Consider the following 24,315-nt stretch of genomic DNA (forward strand, 5'->3'; position numbering starts at 1 on the left):
ATGAGGATGCCACCTTTGGAAAGCGTACTTTTGGGGCTTCAATTTGCAAACAAGAATGACCTGAAAAGGCATCCAGATGACGGAGTTAGGCTTGCTTCAAGTCGGGGACGAGGACTGATTTTTGCTACCAACCACTAAGGGAGTGTGCCAACCACAAATGGAGCATGCCGACCATATGCCGACCAAAAATCATCCTTGTCAACCAATAAAAGTGGTCGATCGACTAGTTGAGGTGGTCAGTCGGCCAGAAATTTTTGACAAGAACGGAAGACCCGGAAGATGCTACTGCTGCACGGTTGGACAGAATGGAAAGGATGATTATGGAAATGGTAGAGACTTTACTGCAACAACAGCAACCGCTACAACCACAACTGCCACCGCCACCTGTTCCTCCGCCTGTGGTACAAGATTTTCATGTTGAGAACTAGACTATTGCACTCACGAGGGAATTTGAGAAGATGAAGCCGCTATCATTCAAAGGATGAATAGAACCAATGAAAGTTAATGCGTGGGTGTTGAGAATAGAAAAGTTGTTCGAAGTTTTCCCTTGTACCAAAGCCCAAAAAGTGCAAATTGCTACCTTCACTCTTGAAGACGAAGCACAGAGGTGGTGGATGCTTACGAGAACTGTACAGCAAGGATTAACACGGGACAGGTTCTTGGAACTGTTTTATGACAAATACTTTCCCCAAAGTACGCGAGACAAAAAGGTAACAGAATTTGAAACTCTCAAACAAGGGAACAAGACCGTTGCAGAGTATGAGGCCCAATTTGCAGAGCTAGCCCAGTTTGCACCTCATATGGTGGATCCGGATTATAAGAAAGCACAGAAATTTGAGGGGGGACTACGAAATGCTATCCTTGACCGAGTGAACATGTTGAGGTTACCCACCTATGTTGATGTGTTGAAGAGAGCTGTTATAGCAGAGGGAAACATCGCTGCTCAGAATCGGATTTCCGAGTGGAAAGGAAAGAGGCAGAACATTCAATTGTCAAAGGGGTCAGCCACTCCACCAAATAAGAAACAAAATTCAGGGACCTCTAGTACTTTCACCCTTACTCAAGATTCAACTCCTGTTTGTTCAGAATATGGAAAGAAGCACCATGGGCTTGCTATCAGTTGACTGGAGCATGTTTTAGGTGTGGTAAAATGGGTCATCTGGTAAAGGACTCTCCTTAGAAGAATGAACAAAATGAAAATAGGGCTACTGCAAGTTCAGTAGGGTCAACACCAGCTCCCAACACCAAGTCAGTTGCGAGACCTGTTAACAATAAAGACACCGCGAGACAAGGGAGGGTGTTTGCATTGGTTCCAAGAGATGTGCAAAATGCTGAAACAGTGGTGTCAGGTATATTTATTATTCACGGTCATTCTGCTCATGTATTGTTTGATTCTGGCTCTATCTATTCCTTTGTGTCGAAATTATTTGATCAAAATTTAGTTAAATCTGAGGAAGTATTATCTTATATGTTATGTGTGTCTTCACCTTTGGGAGACTCTATGATCTGTACTTCTGTATATTTTGCTTGTGAACTCCTACTTGCGGATATCTGGGTATATGCCAACTTATTGCCTCTTGACATAACTCACTTCGATGTTATTCTAGAAATGGACTGGCTGAGTGACTATCGTGCAACAATTGACTGTCTGACTAAGCAAATCAGTTTCCACCCTTCGGCACAATTAGAATTTACCTTTCAGGGACATGGATTGACTTCTCCACCTTATTTAATTTCTGTAGTAAAGGCCTACAAATTAATTCAGAAAAGGTGTTGAGGGTATCTGTGCTGTGTCTTAGAGGGGCAACCAATGAATGAGAGTACTCATATAATTCCAGTTGTCTGTGAATTTCTGGATGTTTTTCCGGAAGAATTACCGAGAGAGTTAGTAGACCATGAAATCGAGTTTACAATTGAAGTGGCACCGGGAGCTCAACCCATTTCTAAGATGCTGTATAGAATGTCACCAGTTGAGATGAAGGAATTAAAGGTTCAGTTGCAAGATTTACTTGATAAGGGGTTCATTTGCCCAATTGTCTCTCCTTGGGGTGCACCAGTTCTGTTTGTGAAAAAGAAAGATGAAACACTCCGACTATGTATAGATTACAGGGAACTCAATAAGGTAACGATCAAGAATAAGTACTCGTTGCCTCAGATCGATAATTTATTTGATCAATTATGAGGGGCACAAGTCTTCTCAAAAATTGACTTACGGTCCGGATACCACCAACTGAAGGTCAAAGCTGATGATGTTGAAAAGACAGCTTTTCGAACCCGACACGGTCATTATGAATTATTGGTTATGTCCTTTGGAGTTACTAACGCACCAGCAACGTTTATGGATTTGATGAATCATGTCTTCAAGCCTTATCTGGATGAGTTTGTAGTCATATTTATCGATGACATCCTTATTTACTCGAAAAATGCAGAAGCCCATGGGAGTCACCTTCGTTTAATTCTTCAAACACTTCGAGAAAGGAAATTGTATGCCAAGCTGAAGAAATGTGAATTCTGGCTAGATGAGGTAGCATTTTTGGGGCATGTGATAACAAAGGAAGAAGTTTTTGTTGACCCATACAAAATTGAGGCAATCGTGAATTGGCTAACCCCTACCAATGTGACTGAGGTGCGTAGTTTCCTGGGATTAGTCGGGTACTACAGGAGGTTTGTTCAAGATTTTTCCAAAATCGCCATGCCACTTACCCAATTGACTCAGAAGGGGGTTTTGTTTGAGTGGTCAGCACAGCGGGAATCTTCTTTCCAAGAGTTAAAAACAAAGTTGACTACAACATCTGTTCTAGCATTGCCATCGGGTACTGAAGGATTTGTGATCTATAGTGATGCTTCCTATAAGGGATTAGGTTGTGTACTTATACAAAATGGGAAAGTCATCACTTATGCTTCCTGACAGCTCAAACCCCATCAAAAGAATTATCCCACGCATGATCTTGAGCTAGCAGCAGTGGTTTTTGGTTTGAAGATATGGCGACATTATCTGTATGGCACTACTTGTGAAGTATACACTGACCATAAGAGCCTCAAGTACTTTTTCACCCAGAAAGAGTTGAATATGCGACAGCGGCAGTGGTTAGAGCTTATTAAAGATTATGATTTGCAGATCCATTATCATCTTAGTAAAGCCAATACGGTTGCAGACGCACTTAGTCGGAAAAGTATGAGGAATTTGGCGAATTTACTTACGGAACAAAGAGAGTTATTGGTTGAATTGGATAAAATGAATGTAGACCTTGTGATTTATGGACAGGAAGCCATAGTATCAGTAGTGATGGCCCAACCGACATTAATTGAAGGAATCAAACTACGTCAAATGGAAGATGAAACTTGGAGGAAGATATGTGATGAGTTAGAGACAAAACCGAGACCGGGATTCAATCTGGTAAATTTAGTACTCAAATTTCAAGGCAAATTATGTGTTCCCAATGTGTCAGAAGACAAGCGAAAATTAATGGAAGAAGCACATGCCTCGAGATTTTCACTACATCCTGGGAGTACTAAGATGTACCAGGATTTAAAACAAAATTTTTGGTGGCCAAGTATGAAAAAGGAAGTCGCGAATTTCGTCTCCAAATGTTTGCAATGTCAGCAAGTAAAGGCAAAGCATCAAAGGCCAGCAGGGTTATTGCAACCCCTTCCAATCCCGGAATGGAAGTGGGAACATCTGACCATGGATTTTGTTGTAGGGTTACCACGAACTCCTTGGGGTATGAATTCTGTATGGGTTATTATAGATCGGTTAACTAAGTCTGCCCATTTTCTACTTGTGAAAACTCAGTGCAACACAGATAAGCTTGCTGTAATCTATGTGAACGAAATCGTGAGACTTCACGGTGTTCCAGTTTCAATCGTATCAGATAGAGATCCGAAGTTTGTATCTAGATTTTGGCAGAGTCTACAGGAAGCAATGGGTATAGAATTAAAGTTTAGTATAGCTTTCTACCCTCAGACAGACGGACAATCTGAGAGAACGATACAGACATTAAAGGATATGCTCCGAATATGTGTTCTGGATTTTCAGGAAAGTTGGGAAACTCATCTACCGTTGGTAGAGTTCGCATATAACAATAGTTACCATTCAAGTCTTGGGATGGCACCTTATAAGGCTCTGTATGGAAGGCCATGTAGCTGCCTCGTGTGTTGGGCCGAGGTTGGAGATAGATCATTGTTAGGGCCTGAAATTGTTCAGTTGACAACTGAGAAGATTAAAACAATTCGGGAAAGATTGAAAACTGTTCAAAGTAGGCAGAAGAGTTATGCGGATAACCAACGAAGAAATTTGGAATTTGAGGTGGATAGTCATGTCTTTGTCAAAGTCACCCCAATGAAACGACATCCGAGATTCGGGAAAAAGGGTAAATTAACACCCCGATATATTGGTCCATTCCAAGTGCTGGAAAAGGTAGGATCGGTAGCTTACCGAGTCGATCTTCCACCTAGTATGAGTCAAGTACATAATGTGTTCCATGTATCTATGCTTCGAGGGTATCTTCCGGATCCATCTCATGTCATTGATTACCACCAAATTGTTCTGGATGATAAGTTGACGTATGAAGAGAAACCAATTCGGATTCTGGATCGACAAGTGAAACAACTGTGGAATCGAGAGATTCCGATGGTGAAAATCGAATGGCAAGAACATTATGGGACTGAAGCTACTTGGGAAAAAGAAGAGGAAATGCAACACCAGTATCCGCATCTGTTCCTATCCTAAGGTAAAACAAGTTTGAGGGACCAAACTTATTTAAGGGGGGGAGAGTGTAATAACCTGACCCTCGTACATGTTTTCTGGTATGCTTTCAGTCCCGTATTCTGTGCATTTATATGCTTATTGTGAAATTTCATGTGAAATTAAGTTTAATTAAGTGAATCTTATGACTATAGATTCATATCTGTCTAATAAGAGAAATATTTGTTATAATTATAATGTTTAGATCAAAAATTGAAAGCCTTGGAAGCTTAATTATCAGAAATTGGCGTTCTATTTAAGATCAACATAATTTTTAGATCATAATATGGTTTTCTATAAAAATTTGATTTGGAATGATTAAACTGATTGATTTTTGTCTTTATTCACCTTATATATATATATATATATATGTTCTCTAAACATTTGATTTAGAGCCATTATAAAAATATCTCCTGAGAGAGGGTTAGAGGAGAAGAGAGTTAGAGAGGAGGAGAAGAGAGTTAGCAAGGAAGAAGATTAGAAAACTTGAGAGGAATTTGAGAGATTTAAGGTCAAGGTAAGTTTATTCATCTCCTACAACTCTTCTCTTGAATTTGAGTTAGATTTTTTCACAATCATGTAACCTAGGGCTTGAGATTGAAATTTAGTGTATGATCATTGCTTAACTTGGAACACGTTTTGTCACTTGGGTGTTTTGGAATTAATTTGGTATTATATAAAGGACCTACATCCTATTGTTTGATTTTTGATGTTGAACCCACATAGTTTTACATATATAATGTTGTATGTTAAAGGGAATTGAGTTGTATTTGTGACTTTGAAAGAGGTAAGAGGTAATTGAGTTTTGATTCATGTTAAGGTAATGTTATGCCTTCATAATGTCCCAAATTCCTCCATTTTGAGCCTTGTATTACATTGGCCTTGGTGGGGATGTGTTTTATTTCAAACTGCACAAAACAGAGGTAGCAACCGCACGTGTGGGGCTCACAGTCGCACGTGCGGGAAAATAGGGGAACCGGAGGATGAAGCTACTGAAATAAAGGCACGTGCGGGGCTCACAGCAGCACCTACGGCCCATGCTGGAAAATTCTGTCTGCTCCATTTTACGTGTTTGACCCTATGGTGTTATTAAAATCTATATTTGATGCCTTTACAATGTTTATAAATTCATTCGAAGCGAAACGAAGTAGTTATTGTTTAAAGTGAGAAATAGACTAATTCTTAAACTGCGTGTGTATGTAGGGCACATACTAGAAGCAACTGGTGCTCCACCACAGCACTGTGAGTAATAGTACTGTAGTAGTACACTTTACTTATCGCTAATGAATATTATTAGCACTCTGTTAATCGCTAGTCAACTATGTTAACTTATGCGAACGTTTGGAAAAATCTAGGAACATCTGTATGACTCTGAGACTAGTCTATTCTGTTGATATCTAGGCCTAAGGCCAATCTATAAAATCCATTAGGTCTAAAGGCCAATCTGTGAAATCTATTGGGCCTAAGGCCAATCTGTAAAATTCGTTGGGCCCAAGGCCAATCTGTAAAATCTGATGGGCCGATGGCCGTTCTGAAAATATTTATAGAATGTGATTTCTACACCTGTATAAGTTATAATTCAGATTTATACATTGAATCATTTAAGTATTATTATTCACCGAGCTTTGATCACTCCGTGTTATGTCTGCCTCTGTAGGTATTCAACCTGGAGGTCAGTCTTAACCCATCATATCCGTTCCGCTTTTGTCGACTTCAATGCGTCCAAGCACTTAGATGAAGCATATTCATTTTTGTGGAGTTCTTACTAAGCTTTTAGCTTTGTACTCTAAGTTTTCTGTTTAATGTCGTGAAGCGTGTATAACCTTCTTTTACCGATGCTTTTGTTACACACCCGACTATGGGGTCAGGTCTGTATATACGTATGTATATAACTGTTTTTTATGTGTATGTTTACCGCATGTTTGTCTATCTGGTGCAATGTTTGTGATCCTGGCATGATAGTGACAGCTCAACGGATATTATTTTTATTCATACTTGCTTTCGTTCAGGCCCCCTATGTTATACATATCGTATTGACATTTCTAAAGTGATCATGCCCAAACTTTTGGGGGCGAGTTCGGGGTGTGACAAGTGGTATCAGAGCACGAGTTGCTATCTCACACACGAATCCATTGAGCCTTAGGATGTCTAGAAACGATTTAGGCATCATGCATAATATTTTGAATGCATATGGAAAGATTGATGGCAACGTTAAATGTAATCTGCTAACACTAATGATTATGATCCATGTCTATGGTATATTCCTTGTGCATATTGTAATTGATTGTCATGTAGAATATGGTGAGAACAAGAACGGAAGACCCAAAAGATGCTACTACTGCACGGTTGGACATAATGGAAAGGATGATTATGGAAATGGCGGAGACTTTTCGGAGACTTTATGGCCTAACTTTTATGCATGCATGCCTGAGCTTTTGGGCTACCATTTTAGTGTGTTTTGGGTCTTATTTTTCCATGATACAACTCTATTTTTGGTTGGTTAGAGCATCCCTTATTTGTTTCTTACACTTGTAGTGTAATCCTCCTCATTAGCCTTGCATGCTCCATGCTTCATGCCTCTAATTCTAGCATGTGTTAGCTCTAATCCATGCATGTTTTGGCATTGTTTTGACCTGCCTTGGGACTATTTTGAGCCACCTTGGTCCTTTGGGTCGTGCTTGATATGGCTACAGTGCAAGTGCCTTTGCTAGCCTTAAGCCTTGAGCCTCCCAGCATGCTTCATTTGTGATGTGTGTATGATTTGGCATCATTTAACATGTTATTTCAGAGCATATAGCATTTACATGTTCCCACTTCTTTCACCCTTTGAGTGCTTTTAAGAGTTGTGCCTTTGTGCCTCGTTTATGGGCCAATGTGTATGCATGCTTGTCTAGGCTTTTGAGCTCCCATCCCAACATGTTTTGATCTTTGTTTTGATCTAATTGAGCCCTGTTTGTGGCTCGTTCAATCATTTGTACCATGTATTGCATGCCTCTTGTGTAGTCCCCTTTAGAAGCCTTGTGTCTTAGGCCTTCTAGCATGCCTTATTTGTGGTGTTTATGTGATTTGGCATCATTTAACACTTGATTTCAGAGCATATAGCATTGCCATATCCTCATGCATATCAGTCTTTGATGGTATTTGAGAGTTATGTTTTATGCCTTATTCATAGGCCAATGCATGAGCATGCATTTTCTTGCTTTTAATGCTAGCATTTTGGAGCATTTTGGCCACTGTTTTGGCACGCATGAAGTCAATTTGGGGGTGGTTTGGTCCATTGAGCATTGAATTGCCTGCCTCTGGTATGATGCTCTTTACTCGCTTTGATGCTTTAGCCTTCCAACATGCCATGCATGCATTGTTCATATGTTAGAATCTTGTGCATGCCAAATTAGTATTTATGGAAGTGCATGTTGTTTGCATGTTGTTGCATTGCATTATGTTTGGATTGGATGTTAATCCAAACACGAGAAACGAAGGGCATTTCATACTTGAAGCGTTTCATTTCTTGGTCGCCGACCCTCTTGATCAAGCATGATAAATATGGAGGCTCTTATGTGTTATTTGTGCATTCATTGACATTGAATTGTGCAAACTCAGCTTCTCGGCCATCGTGCATTGCGATGCTCAGTTTGTGGCCCAAGAGTTGAATACCGCACTCCCTTGAGCTTGAGAAATGATACGGAGGGTGGTTGTGCACACATATCTTGTAAATACACTGCTGTGCCCCTTCTTGTTCTTTGTTGCAGCAAAACTGGAGTTTGGCAGAATTTCTGGTCGGCAGACCAGTAAAAGTAGCTGGCCGATCACTTTTTCTGGTCTACAGCAAGTTTTCTGGTCTACAAGTGGTCTACAGCCTCCTTTTCTAGTCGGCAGCCCTCAAAGAGGTCCTCTTATTGGAGCAGAAGCAATTTGGAAGTTTGTGCAACTCTCAAAGAACAAATCAAATGCAAACAGAGGCAATAGGTGGCATGGCAATGGATTTCCGAGCGAAGTTGAACATGCATGCATCCCTTGTCCCGAGGCCATTTCAGCGCTTTTGTTAACTTAGAATAAGTTGTTATCTTAGTTAGCTAATTGTCGATTTTGTAATTAATTAGTTAATATGTTAGCTAATTTAATTCATTATTGTAATTTCTTAATTAGCTTAGCATAGCTAGTTTTTAATTTGGTTGTGTAATAATTAGTCTAATTAGATTATTAGATTAGTTAAATAGCTTAGCTTAGAATAGCTTAGCTTTCATTCGGACCCTCCGTCGAGAGGGCAAATATTGTAATAAGGGTGCGCGTGTGTGTGAATGTCTTCCAACCCCACGTCTTTCTTCCTTTTATTTACCAGCTTTTGATGGTTAGTTTTAGGGCATGTTTCAATTAGCATACTTATGCTTTGCATGCATGCATCATTCATTCGTATTGCATGCACCGGGTTTGGCGCATCATTCAAATTGCATTGAATTTCAATACTTACTTGAATACGTGTTTCAAAGCATGTTATCTAGTGTTGCATTCATATGCCATTCTAGATAGCCTAGCCTATTTTTGTTGCATTTTGCATGTGTTGCATTAGGCATTGTTGGCATAGCTAGGATCATGCATTGATTACTAACTAGCTTCTATTTTGGCTCGGAATTCACTGTAAGTGTTTATGCTTTAGCATCCTTGCATGTGTGTAAGTGACTGCCATGATAGCATGCTTGCCATGAGGCAAATTGCTTAATTGATTAACTGCATGAATACCTGTGGATGAAGGCTTCATTGCTTGAATTGGAACAATTCATCAAAATGTGCGTTTTAAGCCCACTTTGTGGAGTGGCAAAATCATGTTGTTTTCTATGCGCACTTGAGGGTGGCAAATCTGCGCTTTAGCCTACTTATGAGTAGCACTTTCAAACCATTTTCGAAAAACAAACATGAGATGTTTTGTTCCAATTCTTGCGATTGAGTCTATACTTGTGTGCTGTGCGCATCACATAGTAATGTTAGCTAATAAACTAGAATAAGAACACATGTGTTTTCAAAAACAACATATCATGTTTAGTAGAGGCCGATCCTTTGATCGGGCGAGCGGGGGTGCACTTTTCTGGACCTTCCCCTCTCGTACCCAAGTTCCCGAGCCGAGGTAACTTTGGTGATGACGGACACGTGGCCTTAGGCACGACTAAATACTTTGCTTTTCACTAGCAGCATGGTCACGACACCAACCAATGTTACAGGCTGCATCATGAGATTTAAGATCTCATTGACAACAAGGTGATAGCACCACCCCAAAAGCCAAATGTAACCACTAACCCTCTTCTAGCCCACAACCAAGTTTTTCCACCCCGAAACCTAAATCTCATACATACACTGGCCATCCCATATGACCCTACTGTATACATTACCCCATCCCACCTACCCCAACTGGCCAAGTTCATCCCTAAAAGCACGGACTTGTGCACAATGAACACTTCCATTCTACAACTTGAATCCGTGATGGTGACAATGGCAGAAGGAGGGTGGTTAGCCTTGAGGGAGAATGTTAATCTGTTGCCTGAGAGCTTTGCAGACTTATCTGAGGAAGAGTATGACCCGTGTTGTTAGATTGTGCCAGTGGATCAACCTAGGCCCAAAGTGGTATTGCCGATAGCAGTGGGGGTTAATGTAGTTCGAGAGGATGGTCCAAGCCAAGGTCTGGATGATCTAGAAGAGCTGGAAGAAGACTTAGACAATCTACAGTTCTATGACAAACAGGATCAATAGGACGTGTAGATTGACTGGTTCAATCTAAATAGGTCGACAGACAACTTCAGGTGGCTTAGTGACGAGCCTGACTAAGAGAAGGAAACTCAACGAAAACCTGAAGAAAATGAAGCAAGAATAGTTGCAGTGGCCGGAATGGCCAAAGACAAGGGGAAACTGCAGAAGAGCACCGGTATTAAGAATTTAGCTCAAGAACTGGGCGCCATGAGCACTCTGATACAGAATAAGAAGCCGCGCTAAAGCATTTTGTGCAAGAAAAGGATTAAGACAAACAGAAGGCTAGAATAGCTCAACACCCCGCGGGAAATGTTTCTGATGAGAGAACGATTAGACCAAAATCAGACAATTGTTTATCAGTTGCCGGAGGTGTATGGTAGGAAGATAATGATCTGCATCTGGTCCATACTGATGAGGATTAGGGTGAAGGCCTGCTACACCATCCCTTTGAGCTGAGGCCTTTTGAGGGTTGTTTTGGAGGTTTTGAAGCTGGTTTCAACCTAAAGAAGCTGCTGGAGCTCCATTGTTGAAGAGGGTCTTCAAGGGTAAGAAGCTTGCTCCTTTTTACCCCTTTCTTGCATTGTATTTTTGCCTACCTTACAACTGTTTTTGTGTTTAGTATATAACATAAAAAAGTTCTGTTTTTAGGCCCTCTAAATAGTTGTTTAAGGTTGTTTCAAACTTTGGGGTTGTTTGACCCCTCTTAAGCCTTGTAAGGCTCCATTTTGTGCGATTTTGTGAGAGCTCCGGGACCATTGAGTTTGGGCCTCCTCACCACTGAAGTCTTGAGGGATTTTAAAGGTGGGGATGGTGCCTTGAGGTCCTAGGAAGGAGAGGGCCACCCCCTCTCCTTGTTGTCCTTGAAAAGGACCCTTTTTTGGCCTCTTGAGGGAGCACCATGTTTAGGTTCATGTTAACCATACCTTAGCTGATTTTTGTGCTAATTATGTCATAATATGCCTCTTTTTTTAGTTGGTTTTGGTACACCATGCTTGCTTAGCATACATGCCTTGTAATGCCATGATTTGCCTCAACATGTGCCTAGCATTTAGACCACCATGCTCATGTGTTTTGGCCTAGCTTTGTGAAACTTTTATGCTTGTTTTAGTATGCTAAGGGACTATTTTTGGTCATTTGAGTCATCCATGCTTTGCTTTGTATAGCTACCATGCAAACTCTCTTGTATGCCTTAAGCTTTGGCCCTTCTAGCATGCCATCCTTGCTTTGTTTCAGTGGTTTGAAACCACTTGACATGTTATTTCAGACCTCATGATGTGCCCATGTGCTTGCATTTGATCCCCCTTCAATGCGTTTAAAGGTTGTTGCCTTACGCCCCTTGTTTAAGCCTTGGAGTATGCTTCCATTTTTAGGATACTCGGATGCCATCTAGGTGTTCCCTTAGCATTGTTTAGGTCTGCCTTGAACATGTTTTAAGTCTTCTTGGCCTTGTGGGGCTTGGTTGGCTTGGCCATGGTTTAAGTCTCCTTGCCTTGCCTCAAATATTTGGACCAATTGCTTGCTTTGTTTGTCTCGTTTGCTTGGTTTAGCACCATCATTAACCTGATTTTCAAAGCTCGTGTGCATGCCATATGTCCATGTTTGCATCCTCCTAAGTGTGCTTGAGAATTGTCTTTTTATGCCTAAGTGTTGGTCCTTGTATGCATGCATGTTTACATGCCATTAATCCTTCATTTTTGGGCACTTTGGCCACTGTTTTAGGTTAGTTTGAGGGCTTCCTAAATTAGTCTAAGTCCATTCTTGCATGTTGTGACATGCTTACCTTGTGTGTTGATTACATGCTTGGCCTATCACGTGTTGTGGCATGTCTAAGTGACTTTGCATTTGGCACGCATTTCTCTTAGTTGGAATTACCTAACACGTTGCATGCTTTGCATACTTGCATGCTTGAGTAACTAGCATATTTGTCACATGCCTTGTATGCTTGTTTGCATTACCATGTTGCATGCCTAGTTAACATGCCTAGGTTGCATTGCATAGAGCATGCATGCTTTGCCTCTTGAATTGAGTATGATAGAGGTTGGGCTTTATGTGTTTAATTGGTTTGCATGTCATTTGAAATCAAAATGCACAACTTGGTTTCTTGGGCCATCAAGCATTGAAATGCGCGATTGGTGGTCCGAGGGTCAAGCACCATCCTCCTCTGAGTCATAAACATGATAAGGAGTATGGTTGGTGCAAACATTGCTTGAAATGCATTGCCATGCCATGTTTTTCCCTCTGCTGCTGTCAAAACAGTTTCTGCAAGAAGATTTGGCCGACCGGCCATCCATCCGTGGCCGATATCTCAATCAGAGGCCGGTGGTCATTCTCCATGGCCGGTGGCAAATCCCCTTAGCCGGTGATGTTCCGAAGCATTCAGAGAAGCAACCCTGGGACTTGTGCAGTCTTCAGAGGAGGATAACAGTCAAAGTGGAGGCAACTTGTGCATGGCAGTGGACTTCCGAGCAAGACCCAAGCACGCATGCGTTGAGCCCTCTTCCCGAGGCCCTTCTTCTTGCTTTCTTAAATTAATTAATTTGTTTAATTAATTTAGTTGGTCTGTAATAATTAAATTAGCTAGGATAGTTAATTCATTATTCGAATTGTATTATTCTTTCGGTCCCTCCGAGCGAGGGCGAATTTGTAATAAGTGTGGGTAAGTGTGTGCATGTCTTCCAACCCCCACTTCTTTCTCCCTTTTACTTACCTGCTTTGATGGTTAGTAATAGGACATGTTTAATTTAGCATACCTTATGCTATGCATGCGTGCATCATTCATCAGTATTGCATGCACTGGGCTCGGCGCATCATGCTAACTGCATTAGGATTTCAAATCTAACTTGAATACATGCTACTTGTGCATTTTCACATGTCATTCATAGACTAGCCGAGCCTACTCTAGTGACATTCCGTATGCGTTGCATTAGACACTTAAACATGGACTTGGATCATGCATCGATTGCTAACGAGTTCTTTGTTTTGGCACGGAGTACGATGTAAGTATTTATGCTTTAGCATCCTTGCATGCGTGTGAGTGTTGCCATGATAGCACGATTACCTTGAGGCTAGCTGCTTATGTGATATAACTGTTTGAATGCCTGTGGGTGAAGGTTGGATTGTCTGAGTTGGAATAACTCATTAAAATCCGTGTTTTAGCCTACTTGCGAGTAGCAAATTCCAAAACATTCTTCCAAAAACAAACGGATATGTAATGCTCATTCCCAAATTAGACAATCTAGTCTATACTTTTGTGTCGTGCGCATAACATAGTAATTCTAGGCTAATAATCGGGATAAAAACACATAACGTTTTCAAAAATGGATATCATGGTTAGTAGAGGCCAATCTTCGGATCGGGCGAGAGGGGGTGCTCATAGCTGACCTTCCCCAAACGTACCCTAGCTCCCGAGCCGAGGCAACTTTGGTGATGACGGACGCGTGGCCTTTGGCACCGAGTCAGGGTTTCCTAAATTCCCCCCTTAAAAAAAATATTTAGGTGGCGACTCTGTATCTGGCAAAGCAGTCCATGTTTGGCACTTCTTTTCAAAAATCTGTTTCTCAAAACGATTTGTCGGATTTGGACTCTTTGGTTCAGATTAAGAACCGTGACACAAATCGAGTCCGAACTGTATCGAGGGTCCCTCGCGGGCGCGTCTACAGTTTCTGGCGACTCTGCTGGGGAGTTTAGAGAGCTTGACTCAAACTCGTGATATCCTGTTTTGATTTCATTTATGTGTTTCTTTGCATTGCATGTGCATTGGTGCGCCTAGGACACCGTGTTTGCCATCTGCCATTCCTGAACGGTTTGTCGGAGGCTTGTCTTGTCAAGACATAACCATAAGGCTGACCGGTTATGGGCTCTGACAGTATGGGAACACAAACCCCGGTTTTATCGGGGCACCCTTTTTGACCATTCGACCTAGTGCATATTCGGATCCATAGTGACCATTCCAAGCTAGGACAGGTTGCTTACCCGATTATAGGTTGTTTGAAAACTGCTGCGTGCATAGTGAAAGCCTAGCTCCTGACAAAATAGGACAAGGAAACCCTACCCCTCCATAGGGGTGTTTTGGCTCTCTTTACTTGCTATGTGCTTTTAGAATGTATCTCTATAGGAACGTACATATCAGTTTGCAAGTTTGAGTATCAGGCCTGAGGGCATCAGTGTCAGTTTACGAGAATCAGTTATCTGCGGGTATCAAGTTCAGTTTTGGGGACAGTGATTCTGGGAAACAGTGATCAGTAGTAGAGTGCAGTTGTTTGGCTACACCTGCATTTGATCTATCTGGGCTGAAGTGCTGTTTGTTTTTCCTTTTAGTTCAGAGTGTTCAGAGAATTGATACAGAATAGCTAGTGTTCCCCCTTTGCTGAGGCAGGACTTATGATGACGCAAAATTCAGAAGAGATTATGGTTATGACAGCTACGCTAGATCAAGGGATCACCCTGCGGGATGAAACCAATGTTGATGTATCGCATCCGCCTAGGTCGCCTGTCCCACACCTAGTCTGGACCCCCCAATTGTATCAGGCTCGCGAGCCCACTACATTCAAGCTGATGGGAATGATTGGTGACCTCCAGAGATCCGTGGCCGATCTGGCCTATGGAATGTCAACTTCGCCACCAACGGCACCATATGCCGGGAATTTCATGCCACAAGAGCCCCCGCTACTGGGGCGGATTGTGATAGAGCTCAGCTAACCAGAGGTTGCCGCCAGCTACAGAAACGACGTGTCAGCAACAACCGGGCTTCGCTCTGATGTAGTAACCCAAACCCCCGATCAGGCTGAGGCCAGAGGCAAGAACAAAATGAAGGCAGATGCCGATCCCATTGAACAACTGCTGTGGGCAGTCGAGGCTTTGAAAGTTAGGGGGATGAACAAGCAACAGATATCCGCAGTTGTGGCAAAAACTGTGGAGGATGCTTTCCCCACTCTACCTGAGGGTAGTTCAAGTCAGTCAGAAAATCGGGATAGGCCCCGTCATGCCAGAACAGTTCCTCCTATTCCCAACCCTGCACCTGGGAAAGATCAGAAAACCAAGGCAGTGCCTGCCAACCCTTTTGCTAGTGCGTCTAGTAAGAATACGCAGACTTCAAAGTACCTGCCCCGAGGGCGCAGGATCTTTTATGCTCTCTACATGCCTCTGTCTAAGGCACTTCAGATTCTTGCCGAAAGGGGGCACCTCAAACCCCTTGAACCTCGGCCTCTCCCGAAGAATCTCCCTCTCACACATGATGCTGCTTTGTACTGCGCATACCACCAACAGACCGGTCACGCCACCGATAACTGTTTCCGCCTTCGCCATGAAGTGCAGGATCTAATCGATAATGAGGTCATTCTTCCACCTACCACAGTGAAGTCTGTTACCACCGAGCTATTGGACTTTGAGGATACTGTGAGTATGTGATCAGGGGTTGGACAACCTGCGGGCGGCGCTCGGTGTATTTCAGATGTGGCGTCTGGCATGCACTTTTTGAGCATTTGTAAATTCAGTTTTGTAGCTTCTGGCTTGGGTTTTGAGTCAGTTCTCTGTTTTGTTTTTGAGTTTGTCTATTGCTTTGAGTCAGTCTTTTTGTTTTTGGGTCTGTCTTGTGGTACCGAGTCAGTCCTGTCGTATAGGATGTCGAGTGATTCCGGGGTTGTTGCCTCGAACACCGTTTTTGTATTTAACCTTTCTTTTTGAGTCTGTCCCTGCTGTGGAGCCAGTTACATCCGAGAAACCTGAATGAAACAGCTGTGGCTATCTTGTTTCCGTGCTTATTGTTTGTTTTGGGCTAGTTGTGCTGTGGAGCCAGCCACCCATTCCTTCTCACGTGTGCAATGTGTTAGGATCGTGGTTGAGACCTTGGGTGCGCCCAATGGTTATGTCACTCTTCGCCTTTCCTGCGCGTCGCGTAGTTCAGCTTGTATAATTTTCTTACATCCTTTCTGCATGAAATGTGGTTTAGCTCGTGATTCTCACATGTGGCGTGTTTATTTGCTTACTTCTTTTCATGATTGGAATTGATGTGCCTTGTTTCAGTTTGTTTAACAGTGACATTTTCTTTGCATAGCATTTGCATTCAAATGTTTCATTGCGCAGCCTCATTGCATGATCATCAGTAACATTGTTGCATCATGCATATTATTTGCATCTTGCCCCAAAACTACGCTGGTTTGATTCCTTGGAAAGGCTTGCGTAGGCATCCTGCGGGCGTAACCATTTATTTTTGTCTTGCTTTCTTGTCCAAGTCTTGCGGCTTCGTAAAAATGGGTCATCTCTGGGCTTTGATATTCACTCACATCATTTTATGACTTCGAGTTCTGTCAAAGAGGGGCAACTGTAGACATCCCATTTTAGACTGCCCACAAGACTTAGGCGTTTGGTTCAATACACTCAATGATGAAAGTTGAATTGTGAATTCGCAGCGATTCAGGTTCAATCAGGCTCCCGAAATAACCTCAAATCTTCAATATTTACCTTGTTTGAACCCATGAGTTTCATTTTTGGACCTTTTCCCACCCTGAGCTGAGTTTTAACCAAAAAAAAAAAAAGGGAAAGGCCATCAAGGCCCAGCCGTGCATCAGTGACAGCTGGCTGTGGCTATGAATGGTCAGTCGGCCCTCGATGGCAATAAACACTGTTCTAGGCGGGAGGTCACCAGCTATCCATTTTTCAAGATATTTATCACCTTTTGAGCTCGAATTCTATAAAAACAAAGCTCTGGGATTGTTTTAAGGGTTAAACAAAATCTTGAAGTCATATATACACCTTGAGAGCTCTTGTCTCCTCCTTCTTCCATTGCAAGCAAGCTTTGAGCTAACCTAGCCTCTAGATACTATCTCTATCATCTATATACAACCTTGTTTGATCACCCTAGAGACTTGGTTGATATTGGAGAAACATAATTCAAGCTTGACAGTGAGTTGAAGCCAAGTTTGAATCATCAATAACAAGCTTGCCCCTTGAAAGGTAGAAGCTTGCTTTCATCTTTCTTGCCTTCATTTCTATCATTTACTTCATAGTTCTAGCTGTTTTGAATTGCTTTGAGCTTATTTGAAGTGTTTAGGGTTGGGTTTGAAGAGTTACCAAAAGGGTAGAGAGAGCTTGCTTTGTCTATACCTTTACTTATAACTCAAACCTTCTCTTTTCCACTCTTTTCCTTTGATATTTACACTGATTTTCAGACGTTTAGAAATGCTAAAAATCATGTTTTGAAGCTTCAAAAATGGAGGGGTTAGCCACCCCTCCTTATCCTTTCTTACTAGCGTTAATTATCTTCTTTATTGTCTAGCTTTTCAAGCTCTTTTCATGCATGTTCTACCTCTTGTTTTCATGCATTAGGGGCTGTTTTGAGGTTGTCCAAGCCTTTTCAATTGGTTCATGCCTTGTTTAGTATTGTTTTTTCTTTTTTTCCAAAGTTTTGTTCTCTGAGATTTATCTGAGATTTGTTCTCAGGATATTGTTCTCAAATCAAATCACTAAGTTCTACTTCAGTTACTAGCATGCCAGCAAGAGAGTACATTGTTCTGATAGTAATGGAATCCAAGGATTTAGCAAAATGAAGGACTTCAATTTTTTTTTTTTTGGACTTTTTGCTTGATGATGATATTAGAAATTTTGTTTCTGACGTGGGTAATCATCAAGGATATGGAAAATACTAAAGTCACGATAAGTTAATAGACGAAACCTATTATAGATTTCTCTGAAGTGGGGACTTAAGTAACCCTCTCAAATGTCATCTAATGTTGAAGGGTTCTCAACCGTTGATGTCCAATTTATAGGAGGGTAAACCATAGGAAGATTGAGTTTAATAGGAAGGAGACTTGAGTCAATTTAATGGATAATAACCCCTCTTCTTAGACTTAGAAACTGGTAATGTATCTGTATGCAACAGAACTGATGATTGAAGTGTAAAAAACAGTTTGTTTGAAAATAGGAGATGAATCAAATTTTACATGTGATGTGGTTTCATAGGGGATGTCAGTCACAGTTGTTTCGAGTCATATAAGGAAAAATTATACCAACATAGAATCCAATGTTTATATATAAATATGTATCCACATATACTAAGAAACAAAAAATACTTGAATGTATATATTAATAACCTTTATTTCATTGAGCCATCATTGTCATCATTCTAAGCCTGGACTATATCTGATTTCTAGTATTGTTTGATTTTTATATTGACATCATTGTTCTTTCTTAATAGACATTCCACAGATCATGAAGTTGCAATCATGATGCTTCTAGCCTATTTGTCATACATGATAGCTGAGGTACCAAAGCATTCTAAAGAAAAAAAAAATAGAAACTATATATATCCTTTAAAATTCCCCTTATAACATTCAAGAAAAATAATAATTTCGGTTATTATATTAATTGTCTTGATTACAAAAAATGTTCAAGTAGACATTTTTATCTTTTTTTCTACAACTTAGACCACTTACTAAATCACCATTTGTTGTTTTTCAAGGACATTCATAGCCCTCGTCTCTGCTTCAGCTGGTGTTGAAGTCTTGAATCTTTGATTGAGTTAAAAGTGAACATGTTGTTTCTTTTATATTTTCATCCCAGAGAGGTGGTTTACCAATTTGAATAATTGAAATTTGCTATGACAAAAAAAGAAATGAATTTAAGTCTAAGAAGAAAAAAAAAAACAAAAAAACAAATCCACTTTTGTTCTTCAATCTTCAATGAATCCCTTTGTTTGCTTAATGTTTAAGCTTGTTGAGATTTGTGTGAAATATCATCTTGTTCTCTAATCTCTAAGATCACAAGTTCATCTATTTTAATTTTAATTTTTTAGTCATGTGAGATGAGTATAAAAAGTATCCTGCTTCATCAATCCCCAATCTTTTTTATTTTTTCATGTCATTATGATTTACCTTTTAATCGTGATGAATGGATAAAAATGTTTCCCATTCATCCCTGAGGCATAGCCATAGTGCTTCTTTGCATTTATATTCCTGGAATTGTAGTGCTTCTTGGTATGTGATAAAATCTTCTTGTTAGTGCTTCCTCAAGTTTTAAGTATTGTTTATAAGTATTGGGTACAAATTCTTCAATTTGTGTTTATTTTGGTGAATCTGATTGCAGTTTATGTTCTGATGCAGGCATGTGGACCAGTGATGACTACAACTTCTATGCTAAAACATGATTTTTGGATATATGTTAGTTTGTGGTTAATGTTAAAACATGATTTTTGGATTTTGGAAATGTTATTTTGTGGGTAATGGTGATTGGATATTAATTGAATGAGAAACTGAATTAATGCTTCATTTGTTATTTGAATGGAGTTATGGAGTTATTATTTTATATGTTAGTTATATTATAGGTATTTGAATGGGAGTTAATATTTTATATGTTACAGGCATTTTTTTTTTAAATTCAATCAAATAAAATTAGCACAATTTCAAAAAAAAAAAAAGAAAAAAAGGAAAGGGATACGGCATCGTTTCTATAAACACCTCCTAAACACGAAATACTAACGGTCATATTTTTTAAAACAGATACCACGGCGTTTGCAAAACGTCGCTAAATATTGTTGGTGACGTCAGCGTGCGTATAGTAGGACATTTAGCGGCGTTTTTTAAAACGCCTCCTAGACTAATATCACGACGTTTTTAAAACGTCACAAAGCTACAACGACGGTTGCATCTTTGACGCTTGGTACTAAACGTCACAAAAAGAACTAGTGGCATTTTTTATAGATTTAGCGGCATTTTTTAAACGACACTAAAAGTCCAATTTCCAGCAGTGACTCCTTCCATTTGCTTATTTTGACTGTTTGTCTCTGCCTACTTGAATTTGGATTTCACTTTAAATTTAAATTAAAGTTATCAAAAATTATTATTTTCTATTACAAGAAATTTTATTTTGAACGACTAAAATTTTCATCGCCAAAAGTCTTATTTTTAGTTGCCAATCACTTTTGCCGACTAATATATTTGGTAGCCCGTTTGGTTGCCAATAATTTGTCGGGGAAAGAAACGGTGACTAAATTTTTTTGGTAGCCAAAAGTGGCCTATTAGTGACTAAAATATAATTTTTAAAAATTATTAAATTTATATATATTTTTACTTTTAGGGACTAATTTATATAGTAGCCAATTGAGTATGTATGTTTGGCGATTAATTATTTGCTAGCTAAAAGTTTCACTTTTTGAGAATTGGCGACTAAAAATTTAGTAGTCAAAAGATTCTTTTTTACAATTGATGACTAACAGTTTAGTAGCCAAAAGTTTCACTTTTTTACAATTAGCGACTAAAGTTTTAGTTGCTAAAATTCAACCTGTGATATTTGTTTAGTCACAAAAAGGTCTCATTTAGTTTTTATAATTTGTTCTGTAATATTTTTTGCGCCACCTATAACCTGTGCATATACAAAATTATTCATCTATTCATTCATTCATTTAATTCTCAACCATTCAGTAAAAATATTTCTCCAAAACCTGTACTATTCAATTTTCAACCACAAACAAAACTTAACTATTAACCATACATATCAAAGAAAACAAGAATCCATAAACATAGTGTAATCCAACAAATAAATATACTGTGCGAGGACGAAATAATCTTCTCGCATAATCCTATTGATCAAGTTTGCACTCCTCCCAATGTCGTCACTTTACTACCTGAAAACACAAATGTGAGCTAGCCGGCGGGTATACGCCGAAAACCTCCCAGATGCCTAAGTCAGCAAATAGACAATAGACAAAAACTCTGTGTATTTGAGAGTAAAAATTGTGATACTTGTATATAGGTCCTGCTTTGTGCTTTTATTGATTCTTCCTGGCACAATCTTAGTAGGATTCAAACTTTCCTTATAAGAGTCCTCCTAGGAATCACACTCCTAAGGATAATACCTATCCTTATAACACCCTACTCACTACCAGCCAAGTGAGATGGCTCAAACCTTCTTACCTCGGCTTGATAGCAGCTCAACAGAGCTAGGATGGCCTTGCGCTACGCCAAACAGAACCAGGACAGTGTTTGACCGAGATATTTAAGTTCGGTATCCCACCACCATCGCACCCCGGTCCTTCTTGGATCAAATATAACCACCACGGCCTAAGCATTGGGCCGAATAACCGCCCAGGCTATGACCGGGCTTACTTCATTCCCATTTCCGCTCACAGAGTGACCCAATGAGTAGGAGAGTGAACCTAGCTCAGTTTACTTCAACATATGGTCTTTGTTCGGCCCAATTTGCTCATAAATTGCCCTCTCAATTGCCCCTTAATTCCATCTACAGTGCATGATTAGGATTAGTCTTTTCAAGCCGTGCTAAGAAATTCTAACTAACCGAACCAAAAGCAACCTAACCGAAGTAAAATACTCCTCCTATCTGAACCATAGACACGTCCAACCCTAGGTAGCTCGGTTCTCTAGAACCGTGCCTATCACACAGTTCGTCATTTCACGTATCTGACATCGTGTCCTTACTGGGGCACGTGGCACATGTCCATTGCTTCTTCGTACTGTGACAGCCATCCCACATTAAAAAAATGTTGAAAAATTCCCACTGTTTTTCGTGTCTATATAAAACCCATTTCTTGAACAAAACACTCTCACTGTTCATCTTCTCTCCCCTGCACTCTTAGTTCCTCATCTGTGCCTCCCGTGCTCCAGTCCAAACCAAGTGACTATAGCATCCGCTTCATTTGCCCCTTTGCTGGTTGGAATTTATCTTTACGTTTTTAAACTCGTAAGTTGCTAATGCCTTTTTCTCCCTTTTGCTAATGTTCCTGTTTATTCATTTTTGTACTTCCAGTATTTAACCTCCATGTATGTGTGTTATATGCACTAGTGCGTTTTGAGCAAAATATGATGAACCCAAAACCTCACGTTCAAACCAAAACACACATGTATAACCTTTAGAACATGATCTTTGATCCAAAATCATACTGTGACCAAACTAGGCACTTGTTTGTGACCTTTAGGCTTATACTTGACCGACCTAAAAAATGCATTGATCACAAACCGTGCTATAAACCTTGAGTTGGCCCTGTTTCCTGGCAAAACTAGAAATGGTCTGTAACCCGTTATAGCCGAGCTAAGTTTATTTTACTCTGCCTTTTTACTTAGCCTAGTCCAACTATCTGGGCATACACCTTTTATTTTCACTTTGCAGACTTGACTACGTTGGCCAGGCACACCCTTGCACTTTCCCCCTGGGAGATTTTGCTAAACCGAGCCATCCAAAGTCACACCAGTGCTGAGCTAGGCTGCCGTGCTCATTTTTACATAACAATCTTTAAGTTAAATGGGTAAATATCGATTCCTGATGGACTCGCCTGGGGCCATGGCCGAATTTAGAAGATACTACCATATTCTTGATGACGTCTACCTCTCCTTAGTCAAGCTAGACACCACACCTTGGGGAAAACCGGGCTTTGTCCTTTTTATAGTGATATCGATTGTAGAAGCCGAGCTTCGGTTCCCCATACTGCCCCTTATATGCGAGTTCCTTATGCAAACCAGATTGTGTCCAACCCAACTATCCACAAACGCTTACAGAATAATAAATGGTATCGCCGAGCTAAACCATCGGCTCGACCTCAACCTCGAATTGGCCGAGCTATTTCATCAATATTCGCTTGGCCAAATGACGACGGTTGGGTATACTACCTCTAAGTAAGAAAAGGCCGAGAAAAAATTATCAAAAACACACTAGACAAAGATTTAAACGATGATGATTTCTTCTGGTTTTCTGGCCATTTTGAAGATTAGGAAGCCCAGATATCGGGCTCCAATATAAACTGGAATAATGGGACAACTAGTACGAACATTCCAATTCAAATTTCTTTGTTGTTCCAATAACCACCGTGATAACCCATTACGCTTCTTGTCTTTTTTTGTAAAATTAAACCAGCTAAAATTTCATTACGCTTATGCCAATCAAGACATCCTTGATGCCGCACTTCGATATCGCCATCGTGATTGGACCGAGCTGTTAAATTTCGAGCCGACCTACCAGTACAGTAGAAAAAGGAAAACCAGAGTCACTGACTTCCTCCTAGAACCCTCACCCGAGCCAGACCCCACTTTTCTCCAAATCAACCTAATCCCTCTTACTGAAGAACAGGAGATGGTAAAGAGGCGAGCTGTCTGTGCCCTTATTATCGAGCAGACCGCTCCTTCTACAGTCGAGGCCTAGACCGAGCTGCCCCCAGTTGGTAATGCTCCTGAGGTCGTGGTCGCCCTACCAACTGCTAAAGTCTTGTCATCTCGACCAAACAAGAGACTGTGTACCTCGGCCGGCCAAACATAGCGTTTAGTCGATGAAAAAGAAACCGAACAGCTTGAGCCTGCCCTCCCTAAAACACCCATAGGTAGACACCGAGGTACCCCATCTCCCTCTCCAGCTTGGGCACCAGTTGTGTCTTTCAAGGGCCGCGCCGTGACTACGTTCAATTTTGTTTGTGCCAAAAATGACCATCTTCTGGCATGTAATTTGGCAAAAAAGTGTTTGCCTTCCAGCCGACATGGAGCACCACGCCCATCTAACCGAGCTGAAAGCCATACGATCTGCCAACAAATCACTTATTCTAGGAATGTTGAATTCCACTTATGTTTTTGATTATGCCATAAATTTGTTGCCTGGTTCTTCTAACTGTAGATATTCTACAGGCCGTGCAACAGAACCAGATCGCACACGAGCACGTGCTCAAATTAAGAAGAATGGCCAAGGTGGCCATTGCTAATGGCAAGGCCAAAGAAGTCGAGCTCAAAGAACTACGAGCAAAGTTCACCGAGCTGAAAACCGATCTGGACCAATTGGCTAAGCAGGTTTCTGCTGTTGAGGCAGATAAGAACAAAGCTCTTGCTAAAAAGAAGGATCGTTATCTTTGA

At 40.7% G+C, this 24,315-nt stretch overlaps 2 protein-coding genes across 2 annotated transcripts; both read left to right on the forward strand.

Annotated features, from left to right (window-relative positions):
* The first annotated feature begins 494 nt into the window (after positions 1-494).
* On the forward strand, positions 495-1,124 carry LOC114281212 (uncharacterized). Its single transcript, XM_028223654.2, has one exon. The coding sequence runs from the start codon at positions 495-497 to the stop codon at positions 1,122-1,124; it is 630 nt and encodes a 209-aa protein (XP_028079455.2).
* A 1,946-nt stretch (positions 1,125-3,070) lies between these two features.
* LOC145797661 (uncharacterized) lies at positions 3,071-24,315 on the forward strand. Its single transcript, XM_082885058.1, has 5 exons — positions 3,071-3,397; positions 3,794-3,889; positions 4,037-4,704; positions 18,672-18,738; positions 24,094-24,315. Exons 1-5 carry the CDS (start codon positions 3,071-3,073, stop codon positions 24,313-24,315), a joined length of 1,380 nt encoding a protein of 459 aa, XP_082741184.1.

This window comes from Camellia sinensis, chromosome 8 (genome assembly GCF_055761805.1).
Source record: "Camellia sinensis isolate YWXY chromosome 8, ASM5576180v1, whole genome shotgun sequence".
NCBI classification, from domain to species: Eukaryota; Viridiplantae; Streptophyta; class Magnoliopsida; order Ericales; family Theaceae; genus Camellia; species Camellia sinensis.

Bases quoted from the DNA above. Each gene is read 5' to 3' on its own strand.
- LOC145797661 (XM_082885058.1), top strand. From the start codon at position 3,071: ATGCGACAGCGGCAGTGGTTAGAGCTTATTAAAGATTATGATTTGCAG. The intron at 4,705-18,671 runs GTATCCGCATCT...CTTTCTTAATAG, and splicing joins GAAGAGGAAATGCAACACCA to ACATTCCACAGATCATGAAG. The intron at 18,739-24,093 runs GTACCAAAGCAT...GATATTCTACAG, and splicing joins TGTCATACATGATAGCTGAG to GCCGTGCAACAGAACCAGAT.
- LOC114281212 (XM_028223654.2), top strand. From the start codon at position 495: ATGAAAGTTAATGCGTGGGTGTTGAGAATAGAAAAGTTGTTCGAAGTT.